The sequence below is a fragment of the Protomyctophum parallelum genome, assembly GCF_964188405.1.
Source record: "Protomyctophum parallelum genome assembly, chromosome: 3".
NCBI lineage: Eukaryota > Metazoa > Chordata > Actinopteri > Myctophiformes > Myctophidae > Protomyctophum > Protomyctophum parallelum.
Window position 1 is genome coordinate 53,950,989 of NC_139698.1, and position 10,313 is coordinate 53,961,301.

General features: G+C 42.8%; 1 protein-coding gene across 1 annotated transcript in view; it reads left to right on the forward strand.

The window, feature by feature from the left end:
- LOC310855587 (peroxisomal ATPase PEX1-like) overlaps nucleotides 1-9,382 on the forward strand; it is a 120,062-nt gene extending 110,680 nt beyond the window's left edge. The window contains exon 4 of the mRNA XM_083760653.1: nucleotides 9,230-9,382. Within this exon, the coding sequence (XP_083616779.1) occupies nucleotides 9,230-9,314 (85 nt within the window). The 3' untranslated portion in view covers nucleotides 9,315-9,382. The remainder of the gene's footprint in view (nucleotides 1-9,229) is intronic.
- Nucleotides 9,383-10,313: the final 931 nt, after the last annotated feature.

The following is a 10,313-nucleotide window of genomic DNA, read 5'->3' on the forward strand; positions in this document are numbered from 1 at the left end:
TCAAAGTGTCCTTGGGCAAGACGCTGAACCCCAAATTGCTCCCGATGTGCTGGTTGGTGCCTTGCATGGCTTCCGCCGCAATCGGTGTATGAATGTGTGTGAATGGGTGAATGTAATAAAAGCACCTTGGACAAAGGCGCTATATAAATGCACCATTTACCATGCGATTCAATCATAAAAATAAAATAGGTTTGGTATTTTGTGTAATCTTGCTTGTCGGCTAGGCGTGATGTGAAAGCATGAACTCTTCCTCAACTAATTCTCTGGTTCTCTCTGTTGTGACTGTCCTTAGCCTACGGCCCAGAAATGGCCTCCCTGATGATGATGCTGCTTCATCTTCTTCCACCATCACCTTGGGGCCCGAAGTCTCCAAAGGTCAATCCCTGTGATGTCTTTAAGGTAATGATATTATGGAGATTTAAAAATAATAATAATGTCAGTCTTCAGGGATGTGATTTTCATTCATGTAAAAGTAATTCCTCCTCTTCTCTTCTGAGAAATGCTGCTTTTCCTAGACTTCACTGCTGTGTTTCATTCTTGGTTTATAACAGCCCTGTTACACTATCATCTGTGTCTACTGTCTAGCATATTGGTAGTATGTCAACTCGCAGAGTGCGATGTAGCCTACTATAGAGAGAGTGGCAAGATATTCACATCTGCACCTTAGCTCGTGTCTAATGTTTCCTTATCTCAACCCTAGTTATGCTGCAGTTTGGAAGAGCATCTACGCAACCAGGAGAATGCACGGCAGTACCTCCTTGCTGTTGGGCGTCAGAAGAGCAAGATCGGCAGCTTCTACATCGTCATGGATCAGCACCTCATCCCATGACAGGCAAACCGTTCACTCGGGACATTTGAACTTTCAAAGCACATTTTGTGTTTAATGTGTCTTCAGTGATTTAAATAGTTTTTCAATGTAATGGGTGCCGGGGCCTCGGGTGGTCTTTTTCCCAGGGACATGTCATGTGTCCGACTTCAATGACGACAGAGTACAGTATTGCATCCCAGGACCCCTGGAGGGTGACATGATTGCATCCTTTCTCAATTTAGTGAGTCTAGGATGCAGGATACAGGCTATTTTATACTGAGTCTTACTATGCTGTATTTGTGATCTTCTACACATTCCTGAAGACGATGATGGGAAAATGAGAGACACCCAGAGTTGTGGAACTGAGAGCCCTGCTGCTGAACCAGACCATAATGGCATTCTTTGAATTGAAGTGGGTAAAGTTATTCTCAGCCAGGCTGACATGCAGGTTTTTACATTGTTCATAGTGTTGAGAAAAGACCACATTTATTTTTGTCAAGCTATTTACAGAGAAGTTTGAGCATCATTCAAACATTACGAATGAAGTTATATATATATATATATATATATATATATATATACAAACCTTCATCTGAAACACTGTACCCGAACATCAAACGGTGTAGAACATTTCAGCTCAGACAGTTTCATTATACACCTTGCCTCACTTCTTGATACTCTGAATGCATGATGCTCATCAAAACTTCTCTGTAAATAGCTTGCATGACAAACAATAAATGTCCAGTTGTCTACTCGACACTCAAGTTCAACCCAAGAAACCATAGATTTTCATTGTTAACCCCATTCTCACCACTGAGGGAAAAAAAGGAGGTTTCCCCGTAATGCACAAGGGCCATATCATGCATTTTAGCCAGTGATTTTGTTATATATTTTATTTTTATAATCTTGTGTTTATCTTCAGACCTCATACACAACAGTATGCTGTAAATGGGCCAGTTGTCCTAATAGAAGGATAATAGATCATAAAGTGATGCTTCAAGTGCTTAAATAGTGTTTATAATGTTGGAATGAATGACAATTAATAAATGTTTTAAACTGATTTAAAGTGTTATTTGTCTAATTACTTCAAGAAGAAGGAACTCTTGGGCTAGTGTTAAATGTTGAACTATTTCCAAAGTGTTAATTTAACTCTAGACAGTGTGGACATATATAGAGTCTGAAAATGAGTTGAAATTGACTCTGTGAGAGTCAATTCATTAACTCTGGTACAGAGTAAACCTTTAACTCAGAGCAGTGTTATCTAACTCTGGTACAGAGTAAACCTTTAACTCAGAGCAGTGTTATCTAACTCTGGTACAGAGTAAACATTTAACTCAGAGCAGTGTTATCTAACTCTGGTACAGAGTAAACCTTTAACTCAGAGCAGTGTTATCTAACTCTTGTACAGAGTAAACCTTTAACTCAGAGCAGTGTTATCCAACTCTGGTACAGAGTAAACCTTTAACTCAGAGCAGTGTTATCTAACTCTGATATAGAGTAAACCTTTAACTCAGCACAGTGTTATTTGTCAAAACACTTTAACTCTGATAAAGAGTTAAAGAAGGAACTCTTGGGCTAGTGTTAAATGTTGAACTATTTCCAAAGTGTTAATTTAACTCTAGACAGTGTGGACATATATAGAGTCTGAAAAAGAGTTGAAATGGACTCTGTGAGAGTCAATTCAACACCAGACTTTTTGCTGTGCACTAGGGTTTTGAAAACCTTATACCCATATGCCATACCCAACACCACGCCAAAACACACAAACTTAGACTGAAGAAGTCCTTCTTTGTCCATCATATCATATGGACACGGCTCTCGTCTTTCATGTGTTTATTAGGCATGTGGAAAATAATCGATACATATCGATTCATCGATTATGACGTGCGCGATGCGAGTGAATCGGTCCATTCACTGTGTATCGGTAAAATTGACAGGTGAAATCTCGATGCATCGTTCGCGGAGTGCTTGCATCGGTAAAATCCGTGGTTGCACCGTTTTTTCATGGTAAATTTCACCCTCTCCTGTGTTTCCGAGGCGCATTGAACGTAACATCAGAAAAGGAAGAAAAAAAAAAAGCTCTCTCGCAGCCATAGCTCGCAGCGCACACAGGGCACGTTCGGAAATAGCGCACTGAGCCTGTAGTATATTGGGCTACTAGAGTACCCGTACTGGGAACGCGCATGGTCACGTGATACCGGATGCCGGTCACTTGTAACTTGTGATTCAACCTGAAGAACTATATAAATGATTGACTCATTGATATTCCAAATCTGGTGATCCTGTCGACTTATTCTTACAACAAACATACATTACATGGTGTCAGAAGAAACTAGGAGAGAACGGCAAGAATGGCACACTTCAAACCACCGCCGAATTTGAGCCTAGAAGGGAATCTAGCCGAGAATTGGAAAACGTGGCTGCAACGCTATGAACTTTTCTGTGTCGCCAGTGGAGTGGCAGAAAGGACTGAAGTGGTGCAATGCGCGACATTCCTTCATGTGGCGGGGGAAGAAGCCATAAAAGTGAGTAACACGTTTGTTTTCACCGACGAGGAGAAAGACAAGATTGCTGTTTTGAAACAGAAGTTCAAAGAATACTGTGAGCCGCGAAAGAACATGCCGTACATAAGGCATATGTTTTTCACTCGTGTACAAGGTCCGTCAGAAACAATAGATGCCTATGTTACAGACCTGAAATATAAAGCGAAAGACTGTGAATTTGGCAACCTGTGCAACTCATTGCTACGTGACAGAATTGTCTGTGGGATACGTGATGATCAAGTAAGAGCCAGATTGCTCAGAGAGGCGGATCTCACGGTGGATAAAGCACTCGATGTGTGCCGTGCAAGCGAGATAACTTTCACACAGATGAAGGCTTTGCACGATGAAGTCGACGTGCACAAAGTTAGCACTACAAGAGCCTATAAAAAGGGAGGCAGCAATACAAGAGAGAGCCCCATGACGAGTGAAAATAAAGTTGACTGTGACAGATGTGGCTACAAGCATGAGCAAGGGAAGTGCCCAGCCTATGGACAGACATGCAGGAAATGTGATAGGAAGAATCACTATGCAAAAATGTGTCGTGCAAACAGTCAACCGAAAAATAGGAAGATGCATATCGTGGAAAAGTCTCATGACACTGACGACAGTGAGACGGAAGAAATGTTCATTGGAACAATAGAGATGAAAAGCATTGATGCTGTTGAAAATGCAAAGAGTGACCAAGACAGATGGTCTGAAGAGTTGTTAATAAACAAAAAGAGAGTCAAATTTCGGATTGACACTGGAGCTGACTGTAACGTCATGTCAGCAAAAACGTTTCACATGTTGGATGTCAGTGGAAAGCTGCGTGCATCAAGCTGCAGGTTAGTGGCATACTCTGGCCACAAGATGGAGCCCTTGGGCAAAACGTCAGTCACCTGTCAGTACAAGGGCCAAAAACACAAGATTGACTTTGAAATCATTGAAAAAGAGGCACCAGCGATCCTGGGAAGGGAAACGAGCACAAAGCTGAAAATGGTGAAGAGGCTGTACAGCACAGAGAAGGAAGACAACATACAGAAGAATTATGAACATCTCTTCTCTGGACTTGGCTGCTTACCAGGTGAGCACAGCATCAAGATTGACCCAGAAGTGAGGCCAGTGATACATGCACCTAGGAGAGTCCCAGTTGCTCTAAGGGACAGAGTTATTGAGCAGCTTCATAAAATGGAGCAGTCAGATGTGATCACAAGGCAGTCCGAGCCTACACAGTGGGTGAACAGTATGGTGACAGTAGTCACACCCAAGAAAATAAGGATTTGTATGGATCCCAAAGATCTAAACACAGCAATTAGAAGAGAGCACTATCCACTCCTCACAGTGGAGGAAGTGGTGTCACGCATGCCGAATGCAAAATATTTCTCAGTTTTAGATGCAAACCAAGGGTTTTATCAGATTAAACTGGATGAAGAGAGCTCCAAGCTGTGCACGTTTAACACACCCATTGGACGATATCGCTTCAAGAGGCTTCCCTTTGGCATCTCGTCAGCGAGCGAGGTGTTCCAGAGAGCTGTGGCCCAGATGATTGAAGGATTAGATGGCGTGGTCAACATTATTGATGATTTGCTGGTGTGGGGGGACACATTACAGCAACACGATCAGAGGCTGTTAAAGCTACTGCAGAGAGCAGATGAAAATGGCCTGCGATTCAATAAGAGCAAGTGCAAATTCAAGATGACAGAAGTCAAGTACATTGGCCATACTCTGAGTGCAGAGGGGCTAAAGCCTGATGATGAGAAAATAAGAGCCATTGTACAAATACCACCACCTGCTGACAAGCCAGCTTTAATGAGGTTCATGGGGATGATTCAATACCTAGCGAAGTTCATTCCTAATTTATCTGAAGTCTCTGCACCTCTAAGGCAGCTGCTGCAGGAAGAAACAGAATGGCACTGGGAGGAGCCTCAAGAAAAGAGCTATGAAAAGCTGAAGCGACTGATTACTGAAGCTCCCACTTTGAAATATTATGATGTCAACAAGGCTGTGACGCTGTCTGTGGATGCCAGCTCGGAGGGCATCGGGGCTGTGATGCTGCAGGATGGTCGACCTGTGGCATACGGCTCAAGGGCGCTCACAGATTGTCAACGAAGGTATGCTCAGATTGAAAAAGAGCTCCTAGCCATAGTATATGGATGTGAGAAATTCCATCAATATGTATATGGCAGAGAAGTCCAGGTGGAAAGCGATCACAAACCGCTGGAAAGCATTTTCAAGAAGCCACTGCATCAGGCTCCTATGAGGCTGCAAAGGATGCTGCTGCGACTTCAAAAGTACAACATTGCAGTGGCATACAAGCCAGGAAAGGAGCTTCACATTGCAGATGCATTGAGCCGTGCATATCTACGTGAGCAGAAAGAGAATCTTCTGGAAGAGGAACTGCAGGTGAACTGGATCACGCCACAGTTGCCTATATCAGAAGAAAAACAGGAAATGTTCAGAAATGCAACCGCACAAGACCCTGTACTGCAGGAGCTAAAGAACATGACTATGCAGGGATGGCCAAAAGACAGGTCTGCTGTGCCAGACAGCGTTCAACCGTTTTGGACATTCAGAGAGGAGATCAGTTTTGCCTCAGGACTGCTATTCAAATCTGAGAAACTCATTGTGCCGCAGCAAATGAGAGCACAGATGCTTGACAAGATACACGAGTCACACTTGGGCATGGTCAAATGTAAGGAAAGAGCAAGAGATGTTCTGTATTGGCCAGGCATGTCCGCCCAAATTGAACAAGTTGTAGCACAGTGTGCTATCTGCAATGAGCACAAAAGTAGCAATCAAAAAGAGCCGCTGATCTCACATCCACTGCCGACTAGACCTTGGGAGAAGGTTGGCACCGACATGTTTCACAGCAGTGGCTCTGAATATCTTCTATGTGTCGACTACTTCTCCAAATACCAGGAGATAATGAGGCTGAGCGACACCACCAGTAAGGGTGTTATAACAGCCATGAAGTCCATGTTTGCCAGACATGGCATACCAGACATTTTGATTTCCGATAACGCCCCAGTGTATGCCAGTGCGGAATTCAAAAGCTTCGCACTTAGCTGGGAGTTCAGTCATGTCACCTCAAGTCCACGATATGCACAGTCAAATGGACAGGCAGAAAAAGCTGTGCAAACCGTCAAGAGACTGCTCAAGAAGTCAGGTGACCCATACATAGCGCTTCTGGAGTACAGAAATACACCACTGGAAGGTGTGGGCCTGTCGCCTGCCCAGATGCTGATGGGACGTAGGCTCAAGACAAAACTACCAGCGTCCACCTCACTACTCACACCTGAGGGTGCGCTTGAAGTTCACAACAAGCTGAAAGAAAAGCAAGCTAAACAGAAAATCTACTATGATCGTCATGCCAAACACCTACCTGAGCTTCATGCTGGAGAAAATGTGAGAATGCAGATGCAGTCTGGGGACACTTGGAAGCCAGCTGTAGTTCTGAGGAGTCACGAACAACAACGTTCCTATATGGTGCGTACACCTGAAGGCAGGATGTTCAGAAGGAACAGAAGACATCTCAGAGGGACTGCTGAGAGAGAGTTTCCATCTTCTGATGCTGAGCGAAACGCGGATGTGGATATGAACTGTGACAACCCAAGGCTTGCTGAACAGGACAATTCACACGCACACACCTCAGCACACACTCCACAGGAACACATTGAGTCTGCTAGCTCTCCCACTCAACCATATCGCACTAAATCAGGGAGACAAGTCAGAACTCCAGCGAGATTCAGAGAGTAGGAACACAAATGTGGACTGTTTATTTTGCACTGAATCTGGGTATTTACTGCATGGTTTTGTGATGTTACTTGCTGAAGAATGTTTAAAAAAAAAAAAAAAAAAAAAAAAAAAGCTGTATCTGTGAATGGTGACATTGATTTTTTCCTACTGTGTTTGAGTAAACAACTTAAGAAGGGGGATGTAGTATATTGGGCTACTAGAGTACCCGTACTGGGAACGCGCATGGTCACGTGATACCGGATGCCGGTCACTTGTAACTTGTGATTCAACCTGAAGAACTATATAAATGATTGACTCATTGATATTCCAAATCTGGTGATCCTGTCGACTTATTCTTACAACAAACATACATTACAGAGCCCACTGTGCAATGCAAACTAATAGGAGAGTGTGCTCCGGTGTGGTATTTCCGAACGCGCCCACAGTCAGTGAACAGAAGCTTCAAGCTACCGTACGACGGTGCAGTCAGAGTAGACACGTTGAGAGCTCTGTCCGTCGATCAGTTGACTTTACACTGTAGCGCTGCGTGCTGGACTGCTCGTAATGAATCTGATCCACACACTCCACAGCTGTGCTTGCTGATTATCCGACGCAAATCTGCGTCGCGATCCTCATCAATTTGTAATTAAAGAAAGCTTCTGCAGTCTGCACACACGTGTAAAACAACAACAACGCCACAGCAGGGTGTAGTTACAGTAGTACTGCTTGCGTCGTTTACAACTTTCCACTGTCCAGCTTTCCCCTGCTGTTCTCTGCGATAGAAGCCTTATTTATATTCTGCAGCAAGACGGTGTCGCACGCCTAAAATTGCAGATCCACAAGCTCACAGCGGGGCGTGGATGAGACGCGTTGTGAGCTTGTACATCTGCTATGTATTTATAACGTTAATAATACATGCAGGCCAGGGTCTTCAATGTTTTTCAGGTCAAGCCAAGGACCACTTAGCTGAGAGTGAGAGATCAAGTGGGGACCCCCACTATACATAGGCAATTATATTATAAAACTGTTGCAGATTAAACTAGACATAGACTTGTTTGACCTGTAATTTTTGTTTTGTTTATTTGTTTATTTTCTATTTATATGTTGGTAACATTAATTGATGAACGATAGGCTATTACATTTTAATCTCTTGAACCCTCTATACTCAAAACCTCAAATTGACCTTTGAGATATAATAATTATACTATATCCTATGATTATTAGTAATCTAACAACCACAATAACCAGCAGAGAGCAGACCCTTTGTTTACTTACATAATTCTATAAGTTGGGTTGTTTGAGATGCAGAGCTATAATACTAACCTACAGTAAAACAATAAATTGCTTTGAATTTAAATGTAATGCTTTTTACATGTTTTGGGAAATTAATAGAGCTTTAATATAAATCCTTTCTATTGTGATGAATCGCCATCAAATCGCATCGTATCGGTAGAGGGGTGAATCGCATCGTATCGCATTGATTTGAACTAAATGGTTATCGCATCGCATCGCATCGGGAAGAGGGAGAATCGTATCGCATCGTATCGCCAGGGGATTCCATGTATCTCTAATGTATCGTATCGCTGGCAGTGCATCGAGATGCGTATCGAATCGTGAGATGAGACGAGATTCACATGCCTAGTGTTTATGCATGTAATTAGTTTAGTTTTATTTCTGTGTGTTAACCCACTTAGGCCTGACGTCGAAATAATGAAAAAAAAGTATTCTGAAAGAATATTTGTTGCCACATTTTCACGTTTTTTCGAAAATAGCAGACCTACAAGCTCGTAGCGCGCCACTCGGTGGCGCGCTATGAGCTTGTAGAACTGCTATTTTTCAATAGTTAAAACACCAAAAGTACAGAATGGGTTAAGTCAAATGTGTACGTCTGTGTTGCATACATAGCATACAAGACATATTTCTGTGTGAGCTGATAATTTTTTTTATATTGTATCGTAATATGAAGCATTCGGTGGTACAGTAGAAACCAACATGTTTACGTTTATTTATTTTTATCTTTCTCTAGGTACGAAGCATTCGGTGGTACAGTAGAAACCAACATGTTTACGTTTATTTATTTTTTAACTTTCTCTAGGTACGAAGCATTCGGTGGTACAGTAGAAACCAACATGTTTACGTTTATTTATGTTTTAACTTTCTCTAGGTACGAAGCATTCGGTGGTACAGGAGGAACCAATGTGCAGACCTCAGCCGCCTTTCAACCTGGACAGCGCGTCACGCTAGCCTAATGACACAGACGCGCTAGCCTGTCTGTCACGTTAGCTTTGTTGGATTACAACTTAAGTTAACAATGTAAATCAAAGAGCTTAACATTTAATTTAATGTTTCCTATTGTTTTTTTTTAATGATTATGAATAGAATTCACTTGAATGTATCTTGTAATAAATGTACATAAATATATGTAAAATAAAATCAAATTTACTTTTTGGTGAATATTCATTAACTGTTTTATTATCATGATAATCATACAAAACGACATACTATAGTGTGTGTGTGTGTGTGTGTGTGTGTGTGTGTGTGTGTGTGTGTGTGTGTGTGTGTGTGTGTGTGTGTGTGTGTGTGTGTGTGTGTGCCCACCCAGCTGGGTGTGGGCAGAAATATAAAATGGCTCCTTCCTGATTTTCTTCCACTCAACCATAGAAACGTCTACATGCACAGTAGGCATGTGGAAAATAATCGATACATATCGATTCATCGATTATGACGTGCGCGATGCGAGTGAATCGGTCCATTCACTGTGTATCGGTAAAATTGACAGGTGAAATCTCGATGCATCGTTCGCGGAGTGCTTGCATCGGTAAAATCCGTGGTTGCACCGTTTTTTCATGGTAAATTTCACCCTCTCCTGTGTTTCCGAGGCGCATTGAACGTAACATCAGAAAAGGAAGAAAAAAAAAAAGCTCTCTCGCAGCCATAGCTCGCAGCGCACACAGGGCACGTTCGGAAATAGCGCACTGAGCCCACTGTGCAATGCAAACTAATAGGAGAGTGTGCTCCGGTGTGGTATTTCCGAACGCGCCCACAGTCAGTGAACAGAAGCTTCAAGCTACCGTACGACGGTGCAGTCAGAGTAGACACGTTGAGAGCTCTGTCCGTCGATCAGTTGACTTTACACTGTAGCGCTGCGTGCTGGACTGCTCGTAATGAATCTGATCCACACACTCCACAGCTGTGCTTGCTGATTATCCGACGCAAATCTGCGTCGCGATCCTCATCAATTTGTAATT